The sequence below is a fragment of the Phalacrocorax aristotelis genome, chromosome 2 (assembly GCF_949628215.1).
Source record: "Phalacrocorax aristotelis chromosome 2, bGulAri2.1, whole genome shotgun sequence".
NCBI lineage: Eukaryota > Metazoa > Chordata > Aves > Suliformes > Phalacrocoracidae > Phalacrocorax > Phalacrocorax aristotelis.
In genome coordinates this window covers 9,735,975-9,763,623 of record NC_134277.1, presented here as the reverse complement: position 1 = coordinate 9,763,623, position 27,649 = coordinate 9,735,975, and the positions used below count along the sequence as shown (strand labels likewise).

The 27,649-nt window shown below is 47.9% G+C and overlaps 1 protein-coding gene across 1 annotated transcript; it reads left to right on the top strand.

Annotated features, from left to right (window-relative positions):
• Positions 1-10,899: 10,899 nt before the first annotated feature.
• Positions 10,900-20,803, top strand: SHH (sonic hedgehog signaling molecule). The gene is made up of 3 exons (XM_075082366.1): positions 10,900-11,450; positions 16,216-16,477; positions 19,985-20,803. Exons 1-3 carry the CDS (start codon positions 11,142-11,144, stop codon positions 20,689-20,691), a joined length of 1,278 nt encoding a protein of 425 aa, XP_074938467.1. The 5' UTR covers positions 10,900-11,141; the 3' UTR covers positions 20,692-20,803.
• Positions 20,804-27,649: the final 6,846 nt, after the last annotated feature.

The following is a 27,649-nucleotide window of genomic DNA, read 5'->3' as shown; positions in this document are numbered from 1 at the left end:
TCCAAAGCCTGCATGTTTGGTAGTGAAGTGTGTAAATAGGTGATTCTGATCTGGCACAAGAAATAAAGCTAGATATACTTCTTGAGTTCCTTTCTGATTCTATCCCATAATAGTGCTAACCAGAATCTAGGGTTGTTTTAAATAACAAATTTGAGGATTCTAATCTTTTTTAACTTTAGGGAAAAAACAGGAAAAAAAGAAAGAAAAAAAACCCGGTCCTTAAATTCAGGGTGTGAGAGTTATTTAATATACTAAAAGTACTATGGTTAGAATTAGCAACACAAGGTTTTCCAGCATCCCAGCAAGATGGGCAAGGCTTTGCAGGTCTCAGACTGCATGGATCCCAACAGAAGTGTGTAGGTATAAACAAAGGCAGAATTTAATTACAAGTGCACATTTTATTGCACAATACTCTCTCAAAAATGCCTACATGAAGAAGAAACTTGACGCTTAGTTTGACCATTTGTTCAAGGCTCTTTGTTAAACAGAATGAGTGCAGCATAATATGCGTAATACGCTGACATCTTCTTATGGGTCTGACATTTACTAAGGTAATAAATTAAAGTAATTATGTTAATGTATAATAAATGTAGTCAACAGGAAATAAAATGTGTACAGTGCAAGAACAAAAAAAATCTTTTTTTTCTAAGTGGCTGCCATGTCGCAGAGATTTTTTTGGAGGTTTATAATATCTTATAAACATAGCTTATAATCCTTATTTCTAGTGAAAATGTAATTTAATATCATGAACTTCAAGACATCAGATTAGAAAATGGCAATACAAATTAAAGATATCCATTCTCCATGGAGTGTTTTTGACTTGAAGAATGAAAGGTGTGGGGTTCTTTTGCTTCTTTCCTCTGTAGAAGACTTGCCATCCACAGTCTGATTCTTGGTTCACTGACCAACTTGGACAACATTTTCATACCTAAGTGACATTTTCAAAAGCCACTTATGGATCTGTAGGATTCAAAGAAGTACTGCGGTGACAAGGCTGAATTAGTTACCACGCTGCAGCTCACTTGCCGTAACTAGCCACGCATGCTCTCCTAGCTTACTGCACCTCCCAAGCAACATGAGTTTGCTTAGCCTGTCCCGTAAACCTCTTCTCCATGAGTGAGGGTGCCCCCTCAGACAGTAACCATGAAGTGATTTGTGAAGCTGTTGCAGTTTGACCTTGTGCCGGAGCTTGCAGATGCACAAGTCACTCCTTAAGAAGGGCCTCTGTGCTACCAAATCACCAGGGGTCTTTAAAACCTTCCCCCCTTGGCTCCAGCCAGGCCCAGTGACTACTGTTGGCTGACTCTCAAAATGGGTACTTACACGACAAGGTGTTTAAAGGGAGAGTGTCCTCCTGGCTCCAGATATTAATGGAACTTTCTGTCAAAAATTACCAAAGCTCCCACATCATTTAAAACTGTCTACTCAGCATAGACACTCCAATTATGTAAGTATCCAGTCCTTTTTGAAACACTCTGCATTTAATTGCCTCAGCAATATCTAGAGATGAGGTTGGCCAGAAAGCTTTAAAATGTATGGATGAGACCTTCAGCCAAGGCAAGTGAGGCATTTCTCACACTTCATCCTATTAACAGCAGCTGAGGACTTTTATGAAGTTTCATTTTGCTATGTCAGATTGGAAATCTTAATGTGCCTCATTCTGTAAATTATTCCACTTACTTCAATGGGTCTTCATGCAGATAAGGTGAAGTACAAACAGTACAAATAAAAGCGTAGGCTCTCTGAAGAAGAGACCTTGGATTTGTTTGGGTAGAACCTGGTAAAGTGGTGCTTGAGTGTCTCTTGGCTTCTAAGCTTTGCCACAATAAACAGAAATTAATAAAAATAGCAATATCAAGCTGCACCAATGTCTGCAGCCTACTTAACTTGCCCTGGCATTCAACTGGATACTAATAGCAAAAAAATACTGATTAAGGCTGAGTAATTTTGCTCCAAATTGAATTCATTTTAGCAGCATAGAGGAAGGGGAAATATTATCCTGCTCTTTGCTCAGCATATTTAGATATAATGACATAATATGAACGCATTCCAAAAATTGCCTGTCTTCAGGTAGTGCATTTTGGAGTGATTTCAAAATTCCCTTAGGTTATATCAGCAAAACGTTTTCCCCTGTCTCACAAAACTCTAAGCTCAGTGCCCAATTGTCTGTGTCACTTACCTTGTTTACATGGTGGGTTATTTTCTACCCCATGGTTTGTGCCTTGTTTTGTCAGTCTGCCCTTATGCTACTTTGTGACTATTTTGATTTTCAAGCCTCCATGCATAAATTATGATTTATTTTGCTTTCCGAAAGGAAGGCTGAGTGAAGTAATAGAGTGTGGGTTTTTTGGTTTGTTTTTTATTATGAATATTTCAAGAGTGTGTTTTTTTCTTATGAAGAAAACTCTGCACTTCCAGCAAATTTAATTTTTTTCTGTTATATAGAAAAATATACACAGAGAAAGGCTGAAATAAAAAGAAAAACAGTATCTTTTTTTCAAACCTTAAGAGATACTAAGTTCTCATAACTCCAGCGCTGGCCTGAGAGATACATCATACTCCTCAAAAGTGGCCTTCTTTGGTCATTAACGTTATTTTACATATAGCTGGGTACCCTGTGCACTACAGTATTGTCAGTGCATTGTTACTCCATGCCCAGAGAGAAACCATGTGTACAAAACATGGTTATATGCATACAATAAACATCAACATCAACACTGTCTGATCTGGAGCATTAAAGTATCTAGGCATATCACTCTTCAAAACTTACTTAGCTGTTTTTACAATAGCGAGAGCCAAAAGTTGAGGGCATAATTGAACTATTGCCCAAAGGCAATTACTGATTGAAATTGATTAATTTTACAAACAAATTTGGCCAATAGATTAGTTGTCGTGTTACAGCAGATTTGGGCAATGCTGCTGCAGTTGTGAAGGAGACATAACCGTCTAGCATGAATAGTTAATACAGTTTGTTACCCTGCAGAGTTGCTTGTTGAGTTACCCAAGGAAATCTCACCGGGGAACTGAGCAGGGCATGCTACTTTGATGCTATAAAACCATTGTGTTACCCCTCTGCTTTTATGTATGAATCTGAGGAATTGTTAACAGCACCAAGAGCAGTTTGCTCCGAGCAACACAAATGTAACGGACTTAACATCAAAGTGTTGCAAAATCCACTGAAAACAACAGAAAGGCTCTGACTGAATCCAGAGGACTTTGAATCAAGGCCTACCAGGGTCAAGTCTGCTGTTCTAATGGGTTTTCTAAGGGGATCCCGCGGGAAATTGGAAAAAGGATTCCAGTTTCTTGAACCCAGGGATTACTGAGGTTTCAAACCACTGCTTTTGCAAAATCATTGGTTCAACTTCAGCTTCTTTCCCCTTCCAGCCCGTGACGCAACGGCACAGGAGCACAGAGCTTTGTGGTTCACAAAGGACCTTTTGCACCCAAGAACCCTCCCCCCCTCTGGCCCCCCAGGAAAGATGCTTCAGAAAGCCATCTGAGGCAAAAATGATCAATGCTGCTACTGCATGCCCAGAAAGAAGCTGCGCCAAGGAGTTCTTTATATCATCACTTGTCAGAGGATGGTGGGGTTTAGGTGCAAATCCTTCTGCAGTTACCCAGTCCTTCCATGCATGGAAGCTGCTGAAATGGGTATTATGTTACATTATTTCTGAAAACAACCCATAGAGTGAAGATGATGCTGAGTGTGGCAGCCTACTTCTAGTTCTGGCTTCATACTGATTTCATAACTGTTATTATTACTTGGGCTGCACGGGTTTCCACACAAAATTCAAAGCTTTGGTTTTAGTTTAGAAAGCCCCATGTGCCTTGGGATGAGTGTCCAGAAGACTTCCTGAACTGTCACACAATCCAGCTGCAGATGTGTTGAATAAAAAAGCATCCTTCTGAGGTTTTCTGATGTTAATATAAGTAACCTTATTAGTTGACTGTGCAGAGGATTGGGCCCTTCTCTGTTCAGGAGGACGTATTAGCTGATGGAGCATCCCACACACAATTTCCTGTGCTTTCATATCTGCTGCTTCACTTGGAAAGGACAGGGTTTTGTTAAGCTTTCAGGAACATTCCAGAGCCTTTTTTTCCACTATCAAGGTGTTTTAGATGGAAAGGACATAAATGAGCAATGTGATAGATACAGGGGGCTCTTATTTTGGTTGGGCAACAGATGAGGCATATGGGTAATTTATTGCACTATAATTGTGTTATGTGATATCGATGCTGCAGTATTAATGACTGCAAAGTGCCCAGATTGATTCAGATGGCCATTTACTGTCATTATTACAAATCTAAATAAATAAATGAGAGCAATTGAATTGATGTATCTAAGAAGTGTTTCAAAGTCACCCAGTGACATATATGTAGGTGCTTGTGAACAGAGGGCAACTCAAACAATATCAGGGACATTTTTTATTGGGGTCAGAAAGAAATAGAACAATTAAGTCATTTTCAGTCATATACAATATAGTAGGAACTGTTTTAACAAGCACATTGCTAAACTGACTGGCATGAACAAAGCATTTTAAAAAGCTGGGGTGTAAATATGCCAGGAAAAAAGAAAGAAAACAAGTAAACTATGCTCAAAAATAGTCTGCAAATGGAAGGAAACAAGAAAAACTAAGACAATCATGCACATACCTCTCCTGCTACCATGGCCCAGTGAATACAGTGGTTACCATGGCTGGATCTGGCTATGAGGTGGACTTTAGAGGGCAAGCTTTGTTTCTGATCTCTGCCCAAACAGAGAGCCTTGATCCAGTCTGTTGGTTTGTGTACTTTGGGCAAGCCAACCTCACACTGCAAGAGCCAGCAAGTTAAGTTTGAATTTATCTCATGCCTTCAGGTTTCTCTTAGCATCCCCTGTCTGGCTGTCATATCACACAGACCAGGAGATGTATTATCACTCGATATTCCAAAATATGACTCTGCACTTTTGCCCTAAAATGCAAGAACAGTGCAAGTCAGACAGCCAGCGTTACTTGCATTTTGCAATACTATTTATGTATCTGCCTTTTTTTTTTTTTCCTGAACAGAAAACAGTGCCTTAAAATGTAGATCTTGCTAAAAGGTAATCCTTCCATTAACCATTTGTGGAGAGTATTGATATATATCAAACCTAGGCCCTTTTTTTTCTCCTAAACTTACACACTTCAATAATCCTTGACAGTGAAAGCAATGAGAGCAAGCCTGTTAAAATAAATAACTTCTTTATACTCAGAATAGGTGCAACCCCAAGACATCCAAGTAAGAACCTGCTAGTATTGATCTGCATGGGAAAAAAAATCTATTTTGGCTCTTCATAGACCCACAACCTCTAATGACCATTGACTCAGTTACCCAGATAAATTCCTTAGATAAACAACCAAAACCCAAATTAATATACTAACCATTAATACTCTAGTTAACACTTTTTATAACAACAAGAAGAAAAATATATTATTTCTTTTGAAGGTTTATTCTTAGTAATGTTTATATGATGCAAGCATTGGACCTAAGTCACCTGCCAATGACCAGGAAAGCAAGTCAACATTACAACTGGGACTAAACATTGCATATTCTTGTGCTCGTGGCTGGTGTTTAAGCTGCTACGTTTCAATATCTCTTAATTTTATGGCTCAGCAGAAACTTAAGAAATATGTGACATGGTTACTTCCTGCCTCCATGCACTCGGATAAGGTCACACGCACATACACACACATCACAATACAATGTACAGAGGGACAAGAAAAGAACTTTCAAATCCTTGGTTATAAAGTTGCCTGCTATAAAAAAAAAAAAAAAAAAAAAAAACCAACAACAAAAAAACCCGAAAGCTCCGAAACTTGCCCATTTGGTTTGTTCCTGCTTTTTTTTGTTGTTGTTGTTAACTGAGCACCTGCTGTCTAACTTCCACTCCTGGGGACTGCAGAAAGCTGTGTAAGCTGTCAGGAGGATGCTCAGAGGTTACTCCCAACATCGAGCTCCCCTAGCGGCTGCTTCCTTCCCACCTTCCCTGCGTGGATAGAAACACCTCAGCTGGGATTTTCCCCACTCACGTCCAGAAGGAAGTGGCTGAAAAGGGAGACAGATCATGAACCAGGAAGGGAAAAAAAAAAAATTAGAATCATTCCTACCTGGATCTTTTGGTATGGGAAAAAGTTGGGTTACTCAGGGAGAAGCAAAAAGACCTAAAAGAGGAATCTAAGGGGTTTACTATAAAATCAGACACTACGTATTGCCCTGCTGAGGATATAAGGAATCCTGTGGGGAACTGCTTTAAATTTTGGGTTAAGAGCAAATATACAAACAAAACATAGGTAACAATGTCTTGTGAATCATGCTGCCTACATTATTTTTGCATGTATGATGGAAGGCTTTATTGACCATATTCAAGCCAATGATTAGCATTAATCCACAAGCAGATAGATATGAAAACTGCAAAATCAATGCACGTAGACACAGTTACTCTGGAAAGCTACAATATTCTTCCTTTCCATATGCACAGAATATTTTTTCCTGTAGAAGAAATGCTCATAGACTACTGCCAGACTAAGGGCATATCAAAGCAGATACCGGGCTTCAGCCGCACCACTCCCTGAATTTTGCTAACAAACCAAAACGGGTGGAAAAATATGAGCATAATTTTTCCTGTCGGTGCCAGGATTTTGGGTTTTTTGGAAGGAAATTCCAAGGAATAAGACCTGTTCTTTTTGTCACTGTAAAGGTATAGTTGCCAGCTAGCCTGTAATTCTGAATTCTAAGTTGATTTTCAAGATAGATATTGCAATACCACCAGGAAGGACAAAAAGGGACATGCAATAATTCCTTTAAATAAAATAGTTTAATGTCTTCATGAAGGAGGGTGGGGTACATGAAGGAAACAAACAAAGCTTCAGATGAAAGGCCTGAGTCTCCTTCCACTTATACCAGTTTTGCTCTAGCATAACCTCTGGTTTCCCTGAATTTTGTCATGATTTACTTCTCTCTCAATGATCGCTTTGGTCCCAGATTTCTTGGGAAAATCACAGGTGCAAAGAGGCTATGAGAATGAAGCTGTAATGCGCTAAAAATGGATAATTTGTTAAAAATTCATATATTAAGGGTAAGCACAATTGGTGGCTCTTAAGGGTGGTAAGTAATTAAGTCCCAGTTAAAAGCTACACAAACATTTGCCTCTCCAGTTTTCTGAGGGAAACATCCTGTATTTTGGGATTCATCAACTAAAATATGCCAACGCAAAGAAACACAGTGACCTTAAAATGGCCAACAAGCAACCTCGCTTGCACGGTCTGAACGTTTCCCTGGATTTATGCAGAGCAAACAGCAGGCAGCAAGTCCACATTTAAAAACAAAACAAAACAAGACAAAAACCTAACTGAGATTCTCAGATAGTTTGGCCTAGGCCTGGGTGCACCCACTGCTGTCCCTCCTCAGCCCGGGCTCTGTGCATGGCCCCACAGGGTGAGGGAAGCCTTGGAGCTGCCACAGGGTTTGGCAGAGCCACTGGAAGAGCCCGTACAACAGCAAGGAAAGCTGGGCCATGGGGCTGTGGTGGATGCTTGCACAAGAGCAAGAAAAATAGGACTCTGTGGGGTCAGTGGTAGGTGCTCCTGGGACTGCAGTGCTTGCTGCACCCTGGGGAAGCAAGAGTCCAGATGACCCAAGGAGATCCCCATCGCTTTACCAGGGCTTTGGGGCCTGACAGGGAGGCCGGTGGCAGCTCCATGAGGAACGTGGCAGTGCGGGCAGGGCTGGTGGAGCAAGTGAGTCTGCACTGAAGGGCCTTCCAGGGTACCCTGGCCCTGGGCTGCCCCGAAGGGACCCTGGGGCCGCTCCCAGTGGGGAGCAGCATCGGCTTTGCTTCATGGTGGCATGGGCAGAGGGGTGCAGAGCATCTCACTGCCCCCCCAGCAGACTGGGACAGCCCCAGCCTCCCTCTCCAGGGAGCAAAAGAGCGGCCTGCAGGTTTGGGGGACAACAGGACGCAACATTGATTTTTATAATCCGTGTCCAAGGGATTAATCCCTCTACAGAAGGCATCATTGCCCGACCAGTGGCTGTTGTTGTTGCTTGGTTTGGGGCTGTTGCTGTTGTTGTTGTTGTTAAAAAGTGAGTGCGGGCAGGGCTGGGTGTGGGTCGGGCGCTGATGCTCCCTGCAGAGGCGCTGGGCTCGGGCTGGCGGGTGAGCGCGGCTGGCCGTGCCAGGGACAGGACACCCCTCGGAGGGAAACGTGCTCCGGTGCCTTTACCCGCTGGTGTGACTCTGGGGGGACCTGGGGGTTGTTTTTCCCCAGAAACTGTGTCATCTGAAGAAACAGAAAAGCTAGGGGAGAAGAGGCAGGCGCATCCCGGAGGCCCGGGGAGCGGCGGGGCGGGCGGGCGGGAGCGGTGGGCCGGCTCCCCCCGGCTCCCCCCGGCTCCCCCCGGCTCCCTCTGACACCCCCCGGCTCCCCCGGGCTCCCTCTGACACCCCCCGGCTCCCCCCGCCCGGCTCCCGGCGGGGCCGCGGCCAGCCCCAGCCTGCGCTGAAACTGAGCAGACCCTCCCCGCACCCCCCAGCTCTGCTTTCTTTCACATCTAATTTGATAGGAGGGTGATTTCAAGCTTCCCACAGTTACAACTTTTCTTGATTTCTCCCTTTCCCCCCCCCCGCCCCCCCGCGCATTTATTACTTGCATTTAATTAATTCCTTCTTTGCGTTTCCTTTCCTGTTAATCTTTGGGTGACTGCTTTGTACATATGGCAATCTGATAATGAGGGAGTTTATCCTTATTCCCTATACTTCTCCACTGCGATGTCCACCCGCCTAGTGCCTGGGATATCGATCATCTTTCCGTGGGGAGGGGGGCAAGGTAAGAAGGGTGATAAAAGATTTGCAGTATCCCACACCATTAAGAATAGCTTTTCTTCCTTGGCACTGTTTAATCAACTGTTATATCAAGTCATGCTGTTTAAGCAACCACATCAAAAGAACATACCCTCTTTTGTATAAATTATATATTCCTTGTATCTGTCTTCTCACATGCACGCAGACGGGGAGATAAAATTTAAGTTTGTTTTTTAATAGCACGAAGCAGGTATTTAGCTGTTATACAACTTGTTTCTGCAACTAAGTTGGTTGATAAAAACCTAGAAGCCTGGCTGTTGGCTTTCTAACTTTGTACCCATTCCCAGGTCAAAACTCCTGAATTTAAAGCTCGGAAAGAGAAATCAGTGATTCGCTGGAACTCTACAGAGAAACATAAATAGCAGAAGAAAAGTGTGGGCTGAGAAAGAGGGAAGAGCACCAGTCAGAGTCGGTGCGAGAGCTTCGGATCACTCATTTCGGCTCTTTTCTGAAGTTTACGTGAAAAGACCACTTTGTCCCTTGAAAAGTCCGAGCTGTCCTGCTTGTTGCAGTTTACGGATATACAACTTTTTTTATCACTTAAAAACTAATTTTAAAGTCCTTTTTCACGTGGTTTAAGTTGATTACGACTCAGCTCGATGTCACAGACCGGAAAGCTCCCATATAATTGCTCGCCCCAAAGAGCGGGTTGTTTGGGGTTTTGTGTGTGTGTGTGTTGGTTTTTTTATTATTTTTTTTAAACTTAAATAAAGGTGATTTTTTTTTGTCTTTTACCGAGGGAGTGGACTTTGAATTACTTCAGCATGTCGTCCTGGCATTTTTAAGAACTCCTAAAAAACCCCTGAAAGTTTCTAGATCCTAGGACAAACTCTATTTTCTTAGGAGCAACAGTAAACGAGCTCTTTACAGGCAGAGAAGTGTTTGTTCATATGGGACTCTGCTTTTCTGCCTAACCTGCTCTATCAGCCCCATCTCTGCAATTTTGCTCGTCTCTCAACACCTTTGTCTGATTAGTAGCTTTTGGAGATCGGGATAAAGACATCACTTGCCACGCTGCATGAGATAACAATTAATTTAACATTAAACTTGTCCCCTTTCCATTCACTTTGCTTGGATCGATCTCTGTTAATTGTGTTTGCGGATGCTTTCAACACTACGCTTTTCTTAAAAACTTAATGACACCCCGCAAGGAGGTGTAAGAGTCTAAAACGCTCCTCTTCCACTTCGACCAAAGAAACAAAGAATATAGCCCCGGCGTGCTCAGGAGACCATCTATTTTTAATCAGATGACTTTTCATGCACTTCTGAAGATATAACATTATTTTAAACTGGGTGATAGTCCTGGTTTTAATAAAAAAGCCAAGAAGTGCCATTTAGATCTCACACATTACAGTTGTGTGATACTCAAGTCAGACACGTTAACTTCATATAACTGCCGCCTCGCATCAGACTTACTTGTTTCTGCCTTTAAAGTAGTCATTTATCAGCTAAAAGGCGAGAGCGTTTAAAAATGTATGTCTTTAGGAGGCAGAGCAATCTCCCTTTTCAGGGGGAAGAAACCTGTTACAAAGCCACTTAGGTGGGTGCGCTCTTAAATGGCATCATCCCCCCCCCCCTCCCCCGGGCGGTAATATTTCCCCAATACGTTTCTATTTACACGGCACCCCGATAATTCGGCATTTTATTTAACCGCAACTGCCCTTAGAAACTTGACTTACACTGAGGCAGCCTGCTAATCTTATTTATTTTTTTTTCCTCTTTCACAGAGGCATCTGTTCCTCTTGCTGACAAATGTACCATTCTGCCAAGAAAGTTTTTGAAAAAAAAAAAAAAAAAAAAAAAAGAAAAAACAGCGTGTAATTGATGTTATCCCAAGAAAGCGCGATCTCCACCCCTCTCAGCTCCAAGCCCTTCAGGTAAAAGGAAAAAAAAATCTTTCAAGAATTTGTTGCCTTTTTGAGGGTTAAAACATCAGAAGACAAGCTTGTCTCGCCTTGGCCAATCAGCTCTCGGCCCTGGCAGCTATAATATAGAACTAAAGGCAGACTCCTCTCACAAGCGTCTTGCTTTGCTACCATTAAAATCAGACCCTTTTTTGTCTCTCGATTGCTGTCTCCCGACCAAACTCCGATGTGTTCCGTTATCAGCGACCTAAAGCCTGCCATTCCAGCACCTGTCTTGCTAGGGATCGGTGGATAGTATACGATTCAGAAAGCAGACAAGGACATAGGAGGAGAGAGAGCTCTAGAGAGACAGCCAGGGATAGGCACAGAGAGCTTTGAAGTAATTGGATTCAATGGACGAAATGCTGCTGTTGACAAGAATTCTCTTGGTGGGCTTCATCTGCGCTCTTTTAGTCTCCTCTGGGCTGACTTGTGGACCAGGCAGGGGCATTGGAAAAAGGAGACACCCCAAAAAGCTGACCCCTTTAGCCTATAAGCAGTTTATTCCCAATGTGGCAGAGAAGACCCTAGGGGCCAGTGGAAGATATGAAGGGAAGATCACAAGAAACTCCGAGAGATTTAAAGAACTAACCCCAAATTACAACCCTGACATTATTTTTAAGGATGAAGAGAACACGGGAGCTGACAGACTGATGACTCAGGTAGAGCCACAGAGATACCTGTATTTGTGTTTGTTAACCTCTCTGAGCAATCCTAAAGGACGCATCTGTCTTAGTATTTTTGAAAGCCCCCCCCTTTCCCTCTCCCCCTCCTCCCCCCGCCCCTCCAAACTCGGCTAGTTTCCCCCATTGAATGTAAATACCATCTATCCAGACAAGTTAGCAGGGGCTGGAGCTGGAGCTATCTAGATATTTGGTGGGGGAATCTGTGTGATACTTACAGTCATTACCGTGCCATGGCGTTCCCTGTAACTTGGTTAGAGATTGCTGTTTGCATTTGTCCCCAAGGATGCACTTTGATCAAACGAATTGCATACAGCTCAGAGGACCCCAAGTGTATAGTGACCGCCAGGCCACTCACTCATTATTACAAACGTCGTCCTCGGTTGCTACGCCTGCTGACTTGATTTTTTTTCCCTATATTTTATTTAATTCTTTTTTTTTTTTTTTTGCTTCTCTTCATTTTAGCCTTCATCATTATTTTTTTTTCCTCGCGAGCATATTCTAAATTTAGTAGGCATGCAGTCGTGCACTCACAAAAGGCAGCTGAAGCCGGATCGACCATTCCTCTCCTGATTCCGCATTATATAGCTCGTATTGCAATACCATCATTTGCAATTGTGCCCATCAGAGCGTAAATATATTGATATTTCTTTAAGGATGCTCTCCACCAATGCTCTGGTACTTCCACAGGGGAGGGACTTGCAACTTATCGGCATTGCATCGCCTTCTGTTTTAAAAAATCTGATGGCACAAGGTTTACAACTGGGTGAACATTGGATCTCGGGTGGAATAAGATTGCGGAACCATTTTATGAAAAAAAAAGAGAGAGAGAGAGAGAGAACCTCTCCGAGAGTCACCTCGTAATTATTATTCATGCTCAACAGAGAGCTCGGTGAAGTCAATTGCTCTGCCAATCCCGGAGTTTCTGAAACTACATGCAATCTAGACACTGGAAATGGGTTTCCTCCAAATATAGGTCAACAGCGCTTTTTTAATATTAATACATTTAAGCCCCACCTTCAGTGCTAGAACAGGACTCGCCTGGAAGGACTAGGCGGGGAGTGGACGCAGGGAAGGGGGGTGGGGGGCGGAATTTCCCAAACTCTCCCCGTTCCTCGGCCTGATTTTCCGCACGTTTGCCGGCTCTCCCGGGGCGAGGGACCGGCGGCCGCCACCATCTCCTCCCGACCACCTTAAATCGCACCGTACCTCGGAGCGCGGCGGCGCGCCTCTGCCCGGCCGCCGCCGCCCGCTGCCCCGCGCAGGGGTGCGGAGCGGCGCGGGTCCCCCCGGCTCGGGCGCACCGCCATCCGCGCCCCTCCGCGCACCCGCCATCCTCCGCCCCCGCCGCCTCCGGTGCGGGGCGTGCGGCGAGGCAGCCGCATCTCTCGCATTTTCAGCTCCACTTACTCCCCTCGCCGATCGATCGCGGCGGCTCGGGTTTCCCCCTTCCCTCCGCAGCCCGGCGGCGGCGGCGGCTCCGCGGGAGACGGGCTCCCGCCGGGGCACGGCGCATCCCTCCCTGCGCGGCTGCGCCGGTGCGGGCGGGCGGCGGAGCGGAGCGGGGCGGCGGAGCGGGGCGGCGGAGCGGGGGGAGCCGGGAGGCGGCCGGGAGCGCCGGGCGCTGCGGGCCGGGGGCGGCGGCCGGGCTGACCCCGGCCCCGCGGCTCTCCCGGGGCACGCCGCGCCGGCTACGGGCTGGCCGCTCTCGCTGCATCAGCTGGCAGCATCTGAACTCCTGACCTTCTGTCAACTTCCCTCAGACGAACGAAACGAAAACAAATACTTTTTTTTTTTTCCTCCTGCAGTGCTTATTCCCGTGCCTTGGACACAAAGGGGGGTGGGGTGGATGAGGGCAGCGGGGCCGGGGAGGCCGCAACGCCGGGTACCCGGCGGCAAAGAGGGGAGCGAGGTGGGGGCACCGAGCCGCGCTCCGGCACCCCTCGGCCAGGCGGGGAGCGGAGCGGGGCTGGGGAGGGGGCGGAGGGGCTGCTCCTGCCCCGGGCACGGCCGGGTCCGCAGCGGCCCGAGGTGCCGGCCTGCCGCCGGCCTCCCTGCCTTGCTTTCGTCTCCTTCCCGCTCCCTCCCGGCCAGCAACCTCTCCTTAAACCCCAGCCTTTAAACGCCTGCTTCGCGAGCCCTTCAAGCATGGCGAGATCTTCCCTGAATAGAATCGGTAAACTTGCAGAATAGTCGCCGAATGCATTAGCCGCTAGTTAATATTAACTCCAGAAAGGGGGGGAACAACGCAAACAGAGGTAGGTAAGTCAGGTTCTCAACTTTGCAGGTGACAACAGCAGTTTGCTGAAGGCTCCCCCCTTCCTCCCTTCCCTCCCCCCCACCCCAGCCATTGGCTGGATCCGGGGGAGAGATAAGGAGGCCAGGTCAGTATGATAAAGCTGGAATTTGTATGAAATAAACTAGCAATCTCGTGTAATGCAGGCACACAACCGGTGCGTGATGTGAGGAATTTAGAGATCAACTTGGCATTTAGGAAGCCCACCAGGTTGTTTACACTGACAGGTACCTGTTAAGTGCTTCCTTCAAGCAATTCATTTGTGAAGAGATTAGGAGCTGGCAGGAGAGGGCTTGTTGAACAACTTTGCCTCCACACAAAGCGTTAGTGGAGGCAGCCCTGCTGAGCTTCACGGTGGCTGAACAGAATTGGGCTTGATTTGTGGCACACGACCCAATGAATTAATAAATAGTCTGGGCTTCACGGCTTTTGACTCTGACAATCCAGCTCAGGCGGTATAAAAGGGAGGAAAGTCCTTTAGGAGGTCGTTTCTTCTTCTTTATTTCGCCTGAAGCCGGGAGCTGGTGCTGGCAGGGCCGGACAGGGGAGAGCCCCGCACCCCTTCCCGCACCCCGCCCGCCCCTCCGCGCCCGCGCAGCGCCCGGGTAAGACACCGCCGTGTCGCACGGGGCTGTCGCCTTTTCAGTAGCTAAGCCTTTTGATCCCTCGCCCCCTTTTCCCCGTAAAGCAGTGGAGGAGCGTATCCATCCCCTCCGGTGTGCGAGGGAGAGGGCAGGAAAGGTAAATCAAACCCAACTTCCTTGTGCTGCTGCGCTTTGCTGCCGGGAACGGTGCCGAAACCCCAACACCCGGCTCTTTCCATAAAACGGTAGGCCAGAGAGTCCAAAGTGAGCTCACGATTGCGTTTTATATCTCTCGGGGACCGGTGTATTGCTGGAATTGCTTTTTATGGCTGCTGATAGACACACGGGAACTTTCTTGTTGAGCAACCTTGTCACGTCCCTAAAAGTAGCGTCGTCGGGAGAATGGAGGGGCTTTGCCTTTCTGGGAGCGGGCCTCTGCCCTCTGTTACTGGGCGTGCTGGGAGCACGCTGGGGAGGTCGGTCCTGCAGAAGGCCAAGCATCCCAGTCAGGCCATCAAAAGTGAGGGAAGAGCAGTTCACTGCATCCCGCCGTGGCTTTAATCCACGTCGATATCTGTAGCAAACGAGCCACATCGTGTACATCCACGAGTAGTTTTCCTCTCAAAAAGGAGGGGGGGAGGAAAGTTGGCAACGCGCGTGTTTCCAGCTCTGGACCTTTAGTCAAGCGATTTTCAATGCTTGCGGTGCTGAGCTCCTATTTCTGGGGAGCTGCGAGCCCTTCTCCCCTAACGCTGGCATGTCTATTACCCTCCTTGGCTAAGATAGCAATCCGCCCCCCCCCCCCCAAACTTTCCGGGTTTCATGTAGAGCTCATCCTCCTCCACCGCAGCAGTGTGCCCCTCCTCTGTCCCCCCATGCCGTCCCCCCCATTTGCTGGGTCCTCGCCCGCCCCCGGTGCTGCAGGGCCCGGCTCAGCCCCGGGGAAGGCCGGCGGCTCCGGAGGAGCGATGGAAAACCCTGCAGTGCTTCTCCACGGAGCTGGTAACAGTTTCACTCCACACAAAGGGTCTCCTAGCTTGCACAGCATCCCTGCTTCGCTTAACTTCCCTCCTCGGCCCTCCCTTGCTTTTCATCTTCCCACTAAGAGCGATATTATTGTATGGATTTGCTCGGCTTTGTAGGCGAGCGCCGACGCATGTTTGAAGCGGAGTGAATGCTCCCAGCCCTTGCTGCTTTGAGGGCTCTAATGAGTGATGGGCTAAGGGAGAGGAAAAAAACCCCACCCCTCCCTCCAGCACATAAAGGCTGTTAACATGTATTGAGACCCCTTTCAACGCAGAATTAAGCTGAAAAGACCCGGTGAGACATTCCCGCGGCGGGGTGGGGGGGAAATCCGTGACTCCGAGATATATGGCGAGTGTTTGTTCTCGGCAGAAACTTCGCTCTCGGGAAGGGGACAGGGCACTTAGCGGCAGGAATTTGCTCCGCGCAGGTGGCTTTGAACCGACACACTCACACCCCAGCGCCGGAGGTGGGGCGGGGGGGTCCCCCCTGCCCCTGCGGCAGGTGCCCCGGGAGGGGCGGCTCCCGCCCGCTGGGTCTTCGTGGTGTTTCACCCCCTCTTCCTCTCGTGTCCCCAAGTTTCATCCTCCTCCTCACTTGCCTCCCCGTCCCTCCTTGGCAGCGGGGGAGAAGATGCTCAGCCCTGGCTCGGCCCATCCTGCGGCGCAGATGGGGGCGGGGGGGGTGGGGGGTGCGCACACACGACTGCCGCCGGTTTGGCTGGGGAGGGAGGGCGGGATGCGGCCCGGGGGGGGGATGGATGGTGAAGGGGGGGTGCTCCTGGCTGCAGCAGTGCCGCCCCCCGCAATGCGCCCTTCCCTGTGTGCCCCTTTCCCCGCAGCGCTGCAAGGACAAGCTGAACGCCCTGGCGATCTCCGTGATGAACCAGTGGCCCGGGGTGAAGCTGCGGGTGACCGAGGGCTGGGACGAGGACGGCCATCACTCCGAGGAGTCCCTGCACTACGAGGGCCGCGCCGTGGACATCACCACCTCGGACCGGGACCGCAGCAAGTACGGCATGCTGGCCCGCCTGGCCGTCGAGGCCGGCTTCGACTGGGTCTACTACGAGTCCAAGGCGCACATCCACTGCTCCGTCAAAGCAGGTAAGGCGGGCAGCCTGCCCAGGGACACGTCGGGGTGTGTGTGGCGGACACCCCCGGGCCACGGCTCAGCTTCCCAGAGCCTTCTCCCCGCTGCCCTGGCAGGGTCCCCGTCAGCCCTGGCCGCCCCGTCGGGGCTCCTCCGGGGATGGGGAGCAGAGCCCCCGAGGGCGCAGCCAATCCCCCCTGCCTCTCAGCGATCCCGCCAGCACAGGGGTGGGGAAAGGAAAGGGGGCGGGGGGGGAAGCCTAGCCAGCTGCAGCACTTCTGGACAGCAGTATTATTTGGGTGATTTGCTTGCCCAGCCTTCCCACGAGCGCTGCGCCGCAGCCGCACACCCTTCTCCTCCCCCCGTGGGATTTGCTGTTCTCCCCAACCAAAGAGCATGTTCAACACAAACACTAGTGGCTGCCTCCAGCCGCCCCGCTGGCTGAACGCCTTACTCGCGATCGCTAATCTCCGAGTGGGAGCCGGCCAGGAAAATAAATAAGTAACGTGGTCCCCTGCCTCCTTCAGCGGTAGCCGCTAGGAAATTCCCAGATAGGGATCCACATACAAATAATTTTTTTCCCTCCCCTCCCCTGTGCTTACAACGCCACACGCTGTCTCAACCCGGGAACAGCTCACAAGAAATCCCCGACTCGCCCAGTTAAATTTTCTTAACACTTGACACTTTTTTAGGGAGCAAAACAGTTGGCAAGTGCCAGGCCGCCCCGCCGCCTCCCTCCACCGGGCGGCATGGCAGCTAAAGTGCTTTCTAATGGCATCCTCCAGCCCAGCAGCCCGCTGGAAGTGTCAAGAAACACTTGGTTGTAAAAGAAAATAATGGGCTTTCTTTAAATATAGCCGTTTGCTTCGAAACCAGCAGCCCCACGGCAGGGAGACCAACTTGGCCTCACCATGCCTGTCTGCAAGAGGGGTTCGTCCCCCCACTCCAGCCCAAAGCTCCCCAGGGGCTGAGCCGAGGTAGCATCACTCCTGGCCCACTCCGGCTTTGTCCTGAGAGCCTGCTACTGCTTTTGTTCAGCTCCCTGGTTCTTTCTCGCCAAAAAGAGGCCCTGCAAAGCTATCAGCCGTGCAGTGATATGAAACAACCCTTTCAATAGCGAAGATGGGCTTTATAACGCGAGGTGTCCGATTGTGGTGCGCGATGACCTTAGCCCAAGCGCACCCCTTAATCCACCCCCACGGGTATTTCATAGGAGAGGAGTAACCCCAAGCTGCTCATTGAGATTCGGCACACACGGCCTCGGGGGCAATATTTAGAGGGTGTCAGGCAGGGTCGTGTGACTGTACCACGCGGGCTGCAAGGGTGCAGGCTTGAATTCCACCCGCTCAGCCTGATTTCAAACTGTCCAAACCTCGTTTCATGACAGAGCATCTTATGAGAAGATTAAACTCCATAATGCCAGGCAGGAAGATTCTTTATCTAGATCTCTGTTTGCAAAAAGTATGATCCCGGACACTGGAATGCAAAGAAGAGTTCCCCCAAGGCCTGAATTATTGTCACCAGGACAGAGGAGGGAGAGGCAGGGGTGGTAAAAGGGACATTGATAATGCGCCACAGCAAGTATTTAGAGCAAGCTTCTACATTTAAAATTCAAATACAGATCTTGAGTGCCTTGGAAAAGTGGCTCTGCTGTGCAAATAGTGCTTGGAAGGTCCTGGGTTTTTTGGAGAGTATGTGTGTGAATTGGCACATAGGGTTTCTGCACCTGAACAAATAGGGAGGGGGAGAAAAGGGGGGGAAGAAGCTGGGAAAAAAATGGAAGTGTCCTCTCTTCCAAGAGTGTCTGCATTTATTACATGAATCAGAATGACAATGCTGATCCTTTATTGGATTTTAATTAGAGAACCCAAACAAGCACTGCTCAAAGAAGCAGATTTTCACACCTCTGCCAATTCACTGGCATGTTTGTAGAGCTGCTACACTACTAGATCTATTCATCAAGTCCCTGAATATGCAAACAAAGCTCTAGCCAGACCTTTACCGCCGGCTTGTAGGAAGGTGTAGTTTGCTAGCAGAGGGCTCCAAATAAAGCACATAGCTTGTTTGTTGCCATGTCCTCCCTGAAGAGGCCTTGGAGATCTCGCTGCTTCATTTCTGAAGGAGAAGTGATAAAGTCGTTAGCAAATCAATAATGGTCTAATTTTCGCCCTTCCTGTCCTTCCTGAGAAAGTGATTAGGAGAGACTCCAAGGATTTATTTAAATCATAAGAGCTTCAGTACCAGCCACAGAGTCAAAATATAAAATCTGACTGCCTTTAGGAGATAAATCACCAGGACTCTAAACTGGCATAGGGAGTAACTGGGAGAAACCAGGGGAAGGCAAGGGAGGGATGAGGAATGTCAATAGCCATAGCAAAGACACTTGCTACCGTGGCATGCCGTGGGTTACTACCCAACAGACAGAAAATCAGAGCTTTTAGGAACTCTGCAGAGTCCCTCGGTTAAGTCAGAGACCAGCCTGGAACAGGGAAGAGGGCCTCTCCCACCACCCCGCACGTGGCTGAGCTTCCAGAAGGGGATTTAAAAGAGAGACTTAAAGTCTCATCGCTGTTTCTGTTTTCTTTATACCTGCAATTGTTCCTCTTTGTAACACTGGAAAGCAGCAGCAGTTGGCGACAGCATTTAGTATCTAAACTCTAAGTAACTCCAAGGGCTGGAGGAGGTGGAGGAGGGATGTACTTGGGTCTGGCACAGGTGTGGGGCTGCCTGGGGACCGCGTGCCCTGGGACAGGGAACAGAATCCTCCTTCCAGTGGGGTGGGAGAGGTGAGACAACTGGGTTTTTTTAGAAAGAGGAGTGAACTGGAGTGCTGGGGATGCCAGACAGGGGTGTTACGGGGGGAGATGTGCGCCCCAGCAGCTGCTGTGCCAAGCGGGAGGGCAGTGAGGGCTGGGGGCAGTGCACGGTCATGCACAGGCTGATGGAGGGGGGCTCTGGCAATCCAGGCTGTTGCTTTCCAGTGGGACAATGGGAAAAATCATGTGCTCCTTTAGCCCTAGATAGGCTCCTTGAGTAAGAGCTGTGTGGGGACCCTGAGCATTGCAAGCATGGGCACTCACCTAGAGGAGAAGAAACCTCATGCCATCAAAATTACTCAGCTTTTAAAGCCTGAGAGTTACCCAACATCAGGTGTCAGGTGCAGGGCTAACAGTATCCAGGTGGGAAGCTCTTCCAGAAGAGATTTGTTCTGAAACAGTTTTTTCAGGGGTAATATTTTTGCCCATTTCCTTGATGAAGCAAACTGCCTCTGTAACTCCTAACCCAGAGGGAGATGCACCAGCTCAAATATGGCAGGAAGGGGCCTCTCATTTGACTCGCTCAGTGCGAACGGGAACATAGATGAGGATGGAGGAATTTTGGAGGGGAACAAGGCTGCATCCTGCACCCATGCCTCTCGGGTGGGTCGGGGTGGCTGGGGAAGTGGCGTGTCCCCTCATGCCCCCGTGCCCCAGCCCAGCGGGTGCCCCCTCTAACCCTGCTGTGCCTCTCTCCTTGCACAGAAAACTCGGTGGCAGCCAAATCGGGGGGCTGCTTCCCTGGCTCGGCCACGGTGCACCTGGAGCAAGGCGGCACCAAGCTGGTGAAGGACCTGAGCCCTGGGGACCGGGTGCTGGCGGCCGATGCAGAAGGCCGGCTGCTGTACAGCGACTTCCTCGCCTTCCTCGACCGGGAGGATGGCTCCCACAAGCTCTTCTATGTCATCGAGACGCGGCAGCCCCGGGCCCGGCTGTTGCTGACAGCCGCCCATCTCCTCTTCGTGGCCCCCCAGCACAACCAGTCGCAGGAGGGGACCCCCAGCAGCCAGGCGCTCTTCGCCAGCCGCGTACGGCCAGGCCAGCGGGTCTACGTGTTGGGCGAGGGCGGGCGGCAGCTCCTGCCAGCAGCCGTGCACAGCGTCTCACTGCGGGAGGAAGCTTCGGGGGCGTACGCCCCGCTCACCGCCCAGGGCACCATCCTCATCAACCGGGTGCTGGCCTCCTGCTACGCCGTCATCGAGGAGCACAGTTGGGCGCACTGGGCGTTCGCTCCCTTCCGCCTGCTCCAGGGGATGCTGGCTGCCCTCTGCCCCTCTGGGGGGGGGGCACCGGTGGGTGCCCCTGCTGCCCCCGGCATCCACTGGTACTCTCGCCTCCTCTACCGCATCGGCAGCTGGGTGCTGGATAGTGACTCTCTGCACCCGCTGGGCATGGTGGTGCCGTCCAGCTGAGAGCATCCCGCACCGGCACCCGCCAGCCTCCGACGGAGAGACAGAGACACAGAGGGAGAGAGAGAGAGAGAAAGGAGAAAAAAAGGAAAAAAAAAAAAAAGAAAACCCAAAAGAAAAAAAAAAGGAAAAAAATTTACATATTTTTAAAAGAGAGCACGGATTAAGACTTAAAAATAATAATAATAAAATAATAATAATTAAGTAGGACAGTCCAAAGTAGACTTTAAGGGAAACAAAGACCCCGGGAAGTTCTGTTCTGTTTAGTTTATAAATATATATATATATTTTTATTTGTTCTTTTGTTTTGTTGTTTTGTTTGTTGTTGTTGTTGGTTGTTTTTTTTTTTCCTCCTCTCCTGGATATTTATTTCTTTGGTATTTTGAATAGATGTTTTAAATGATATGAACCGGACCTTCAAGAGCCTTAAATAGTTTCTTTGATAATTTATTATCATGTGAACTGTACTCACAAGAGAAAAAATTATTTTGTGAGGCCAAGCAAAACTGCGCAGAGTCTATTTTTCTACATGTCACGTGTGTCCTGACTTTCAGAAAGCAAAATTCTGTACTTTCCCATCTCTCCATTACATTGCTCCTTCATTTCAGCAAGTCTAAAAAACAAGCAAACAAACAAACAAACACAAAAAAAAGACAAACTTCATGGGGGTCCGTAAATTATATTTTTATACACAGAATTGTAAATTAGATTTTTTTGAGAGATCAATACTTAACTGAATCACATTTCGTTTTTTGAAATAGTGTAAAATATGAGAATATATTATTTTAATTTAAATAGTTTCAAATGTAACGTCATTTCCTGTATTGTTTTCCATGTTTTGCTTTGTAAAAACACCATTTGGCCACGTTCATGGAAGTCAAGACTGTTACACAAACTTTTTATTTGCAAAAACCGTAAGAAACTTTGTTATTTTTAACTTCAAAAAAAATTTATTAGAAAATAATATTTTTTAAGAAGCGCACATGGCGGCAATTCTGTGATGATGGAGACAGTAGTTTGTACAGAGGGGAGAAAAGGATGTTTTGCATTAATAAATTGAGAAATAACTGCTGTAAATTTACTAAAATGTATTTTTGAATATTTTGTAATAGTTTTAATAGTTTTATAGAAATAAAATGTGCCATGCACAGTCTGGTTAGTATATAATAACTAAGAGTTCTTGGTGCATCCCATTTTTTTTTTCCTTTTTGCTTATTGGTTTAGGAAACACGATGCCTAAAGGAGTGCCCGTTATTTTCTTTAGATGTGTTTCTTATAACTTTTAATTTTGGTACTTTAATTAAGGAAATGAATCCATCACATCCGCGCGTGACCTGGAATCTCTTGTACTACCAGTTGAACCTCACTTATTCGCACGAGCGACCGGGAGATGCGGTTTCCCTTCGCCAGAGGCCCAGCTCCCAGTCCGCGCTCAGGCGATGCTCCCCTCTTCCAGCTCCAGCCCCGGCTCCGTGCCCACCTCCCGGTCTCGTCTGGAGGCTGCAGACGGCTCCTAAAACTGATTTCTGAGGGCGTTAAATCAAGTTTGCCCTTTGAAGCATGTTAATCTGAAGGCAGGCGGCTGCCTGCACCTTGTGGCAGCACCAGGATTTTAATCGGCTTTAATCTGGGTGCCCAGAAGATGGAAATCTGGGGGAGAGACACTGACTTTGGTGATATTAACTGGGATTTCTGTGGCTGATGCTGGAAGAAGGAGACGGCCACCAGATTTCACTGGCCACCTTGCCTGAGTAACAATGTGGTGTTTGGGGCCTCCAAGAAAAGAACAAAACACCCTTTGCGAACCAAAAAAAAGGGATAAAAAATTGTTAATTTATTCTGAGAGACTTTCCTTAGCTGTAACACATCAGAGTCTATCCCGAGCCATCGATAGGTGAACATATTGGAGATGTGTTTTAGGAGCCAAGTGGTGGGGTCAGCGCCACATCCCCTGCCTGGTCCCAGCCCCAAGCCCCGCCAAGGGGCTCGTCCTCGATGGGTGCCAATGAGTGAGGTTCTGCTGCACCACGTGTTCCTCCCCGAGGGATTCCAGGATCCCTTTGAAAATTTTGCAAAACATTGTGTGTGCGTGTGTGTGCGCGTCTGCGACAGGACCGTACTGGAAGGGAGCTTTCCTTGAATGTCTTCTCACCTTTTCTTCGGTTTCCATTACTTGCTGGTCTAGGATGTTCATCCATCGGGCAGCCTTTTGCTCCAGAGATGCAGCCACATCTTCTGCCGGGATGGACGGCAGCTCCAGGTGGCCTCCTGGGATGTCCCTGCCTAGGGCCACCTCCAGAGAGTGTAGATGATGCTCTTCTACACTGAAAGCTTGGGAGCTTCTGGAGCAGTGCCAGGAGCTGGTAGCCGAGGCCCGGGCATGAGCACCCCCATGCCAAGCCCTAACAGATGGATGTGATCTCTCCTCCCCAGCAGCTTCTAGTCCAGGGCCACTTCCACCCTCTGAAGCTTGGACATGGCCGGGGTGAGACTTCAGTGCAACTGCTGCTGTGCTGCAGCACCCGTGCGGACTGCCGGGATAGAAACAAAGCCACCCTAATGCCCACGTGGTGTGGAGCATCGTGGGGGACTGTGGACATCCCGGTGGGTGCCGGGTACCTGCTCCAGCAGGTCCTGCTGCTCTGGCTCGGACTCTGCCACCTCCGTGTCTTTGGGGTCTCTGGTGTGTTAGGGGCTGCAAACGTGGCTGGTTTGGGGCATATAAAAATGTGACCGTGGAACAAACGAGTCTCTGCTGTAAGAGTCTGGCGTTCATATGGTGGTGTCTGGGCATCTGAGCTCTCTTACACCTGTCTCTGAACAGTGGCTTGCATTTTGTAAAGCCTTTACACTCAAAAAATGACCGTGTTGGAGCCTATCTTCTCCAGAGGTCAGGTGGTGGAGGTGTTTAGGGATGTCAATGATCAAACTTAAAGCTGTTGGCTTTGGGGGCTTTGGTCTAAATTGTAACTGAGATTAAAAAGACCTATTAGACCAAAGCCTATGCTTGTGTCAGGGTAGGGTATGTGCCCTGGTAGGGACTATATCAAACATTGCCAATTTAATCTTCACTGAAAGGCCGAGGTGAGCTCAGAGCTTTGTGGTGTGAGAGAAGCTAAGATGCTGTCTTATACTAGGCTCAACCAGTTTCGCCAAGCAAAGAAATGCTGTGCCATGTTCTCCATCACATGTATTTTGAGTGACTGTATGCCTCCCTCTCACCGTATATTTATTGCAACTCTTCCTTGGGTGCCTCACATCCAGATCACCCCTCCATGGTATGCATTAGAAGTGCTTTGTTAGACGGACCGCTCCAACCTATAGCTACAGCTCTCTATGAAGGATGTACTGTCATAACATTGTGCAAAACGTCTAGGAGATGTCACCATCCATTTTCAGGGTCTGAGTATGGCAATAGTTTGTATAAAATGTACACATAGTGGTGGCTACAGAATAGTTTATGACTAAATACATATCTATTATTGTTAAAATGATGTATAAGAATGTACTTGAAGCTATTATCCTTGTGCTCTATTGTCTGAATAATTAAAGAAATTACAGAGACTTCCTGAAATGTCTGTTATGTGATGGCATTCCTGTCGCACACTCTCAGCTCGGTGGTTTTTCCCCTGGTGACATTGAAACGGGGCATGGGGAGCCCAGCGCTTGGTCCTGCGGGATTTGGCGTGGGACCCTTCCAACACAGCAGGAATTGTGCCTATGCCACTTCATGTGATGGTGGCAACCCCCTCCTTGTCCCACCTAGAGCCACATAGACAGTCTGTCATTTACCTGTGAAATACCGCGTGGTTCTGCAAAGCCAACTCATTTGGCAGGGTTTTGTGGGGAGGCAGATGCCCTGAAGGTCAGCCCATCAGCAACTGCCTGTCGCCCCCAGCCTGCTCCATCCAAGCCAACATGAGAAGTGACCCTAATGAGACTGGGGCTAGTTTGTGTTTATCTAACCAGTCACTCATGTGGTGCCCTGATGCTCAGACACCAGGTAAACCTACCGAAGGGAAGCTTGGATGTGCCAGTAGAAGGGGGTCACATCCACAGTGCAATTAAAATCCAAGTCAAGCACTAGAGTAAACCAAGTCTTTCACATCCAGGTAGCCATGCCGTGCCACAGCCAGCAGCTCTTTGTGCCCTCACATATGAAAGTTTGCTTAGGTATATCTTTTTATTTATATATGCACATGCATGTACACATATATAGTAGTAGTATCCATACATTAAGAGCTCAGCACATCCTACTAGGCTATAAATGTGTTTATGTTGGCCCTCATGAGCATTTCACATCACGCTGAGGCTGAGCACACAATGTAAATCAGCCCAGTTGGGTGATAATTTGGCAGCAGTTTTGCAACTCCAGTATGACAACTATTTCAATTACAGTGGGAAGGAAATCAGAAAGAGCATTTTATTTTACTTATTACTGCAAGCCATAAGGGACCACTAGATTTCCTAAGCTTTCGAAATCCTCTTTTCAGCAGTTTCTGTCTTAAAACTAGTGCAAACTTTACCTCCCAAAAAAGGTCAGTTTTCCATGCACAGAACAGTTCAGAGCTTTCAATAGAGCAGTGTTAATGCGACCCTTGGCTGACACAGGCTGAAAGGGGAAAAATCATCTTTAAAAAGTACATCTTTACAAGTGATGGTATTGTCTCAGATTTTGATGGGAGCAGGATGAGGCCCACAGGCACTGTTTATGCTGAGACTGTTAAATGTAATTTTTAATAGTCTGCATTTGGGGTGTTTAGGCTTATGTATTTAAATAACTTTGGTTTTCAGGACTGAAAAGTGAGCAAATCCAGGAAATATGAGATTAATAATCTTGTCCTGGTCCCAGTAAAATCAAGAGCAGCATCCAGAGCTGATCGGGGTACAGAAGGAGTTGTGCTCTTACCTTAAAGACCAGTACAGGACCCTGTATGACTTCTTTTCCATCTATCATTAAGTGAGAGAAAACCAACTCTTTGGACATAAAATTACTGCAAATCAGGAGTGAAACCACAAGGTCAGGAAATCTGTTTGGGGTAAAAGTATTTGTTTTGATGTCCTGTGACCTAGATGTGAAATGTGAAATAGATATTAGATTTGCTCAGTTTGGTGTAAAGAAATGTCTGTTCGTATTACCGAGAAGGAGAGGTGACAAGGGATTCTCTGTGTGGTGTGACCGTGGAGGGTCCCTTGGCCACCAGACTCACACCTGGCTGCTGCCCACGGGCAGGAGGGCTCGGACATGGGCAGGGGAGCAGAGATGCTGTGAGAGCACTGTGTGCTTTGTGTGGCTCTGCCCAGCTCACTCGGCACCAGGGGCAGCACAAGGACCCCTTCCTCCCGCCACTGCTGGGGCAATGCTTGCCTGGACCAGCTCTCTGGGACACCACGATGTCTCCCTTGAAAAGGGGATGTGCTCACAGGAAAAATATACTTGGGAATGCTGTATCGTTCCAAGTCTTGAGTCTTTTGATGGCATTCACTGCAAGGGAATGGATGATAAATCTGTATGTAATTACAGCAACATCCTTTTAGTATCATGACACACAGGCACTATGTCACAGACCTGTCATAGAGTTTCACTGGGTGGAGGAAACTTATTTTACAAGCAGGGTACAGATCAGGCTTTGGCTAGTTTGGAGCATTAAAATATTTCATGAGCTTTTTCTGAGCAGTTTAGGCTGGAAGGGACCTCTGGCAGTCCCAGGTCCAAGCCTGGCCCATAGGGTGCCAACTTAGATCAGGCTGCTGGAGGCCATCTTCTGTCAGGTCCCACGTGTCTCCAAGGATGGAAAGCCACCATCCCTCTGGGTAACTGGTGTTGTTAAATAGGCTAACATTTTGCCTAAATAGTGCAGTATCACGTTCCATCTGTCAAGAATCTTCCTTTATATTCTCTTTGTACTTCTTCTGGGGGGGGGAGAGACCCAAGAGTTAAAACAAGATCAGTTTTAAGAAATACCAGGTTCAAAATCTGGGACATTCAGAGTTCTGCCAAGCTGTGCTTCTGCTCCTGCAGCTTGCACCGAGCAGAGACAGATGAAACTTTACTTGCCCAGCTAGCCTTTTCTCTGTAAGTCAGTCCCGTCCTGTTTTCTACAGCAGTAAGCACTGTTTTTAATTATTAGACTGTGATGAATGCAAATAAATATTAGTCTCAGGATTGCTCATGAACAATTCTCTTGAAATAGTCACTGGTTTGGTGTAAGCTTTGTTGGCTTTGCCAAATGATGCCCTTTCTACTCTGCAAAGTTTTTCTAGAAACAGGAGTGCAATAAATGTACAGTATCAAACAAGTCTGTTCTGGTACAGTATTTGTATGAATAACCATTTTGTGCTAACACCAGTGGAAGCTATGGGGTTCACAGGCATCAGAAAGTCCAACTGCCATTCAAATATTTGCAAATAATGAACCATGTGATCCCACAAATAACAACAAACCAACCTGGTTGCTTTCATTGAGGAAAATGATTATGAATCACTGTGTACCATGGGCTCAATCCAACAACCACCAGCGTCAAAAGGAGTCTTTCCGCAACTTCAAACAGGCAGGGAGTTGAGCTGTGTTTGCTCAGCTTTACTCGGTGTATTCCTCGCTTTCATATTGCATGATTAAATAACAGAATTTATCAGGCAAGCAGGAATTTCCTAGAGCAGCCAAGAGTGGGCAAATGTCATCTTCTGACTGCGTATGTGCAGCTCCCCTTGATGTCAGTAGGGTTATGCATGGGCAAAATGAGGTCAGGCTGTGTTGTCCTACTTTACGTGCCCTGTGGTATTACACTCAATTAAGTTTTGTCTCCCAGGACGCAGCCTCTCTCCCACTTAAGTCACCAGGAACTTTGTCACTACACAACACTGCAGGAGAAGGCATGAAACACTAGTCTTTGATCTAGAGTGCAATAAGGTTTAACTCATGTATTTAGGAGCACGCAGCTGCACTTTAAAAAGGGGGGGG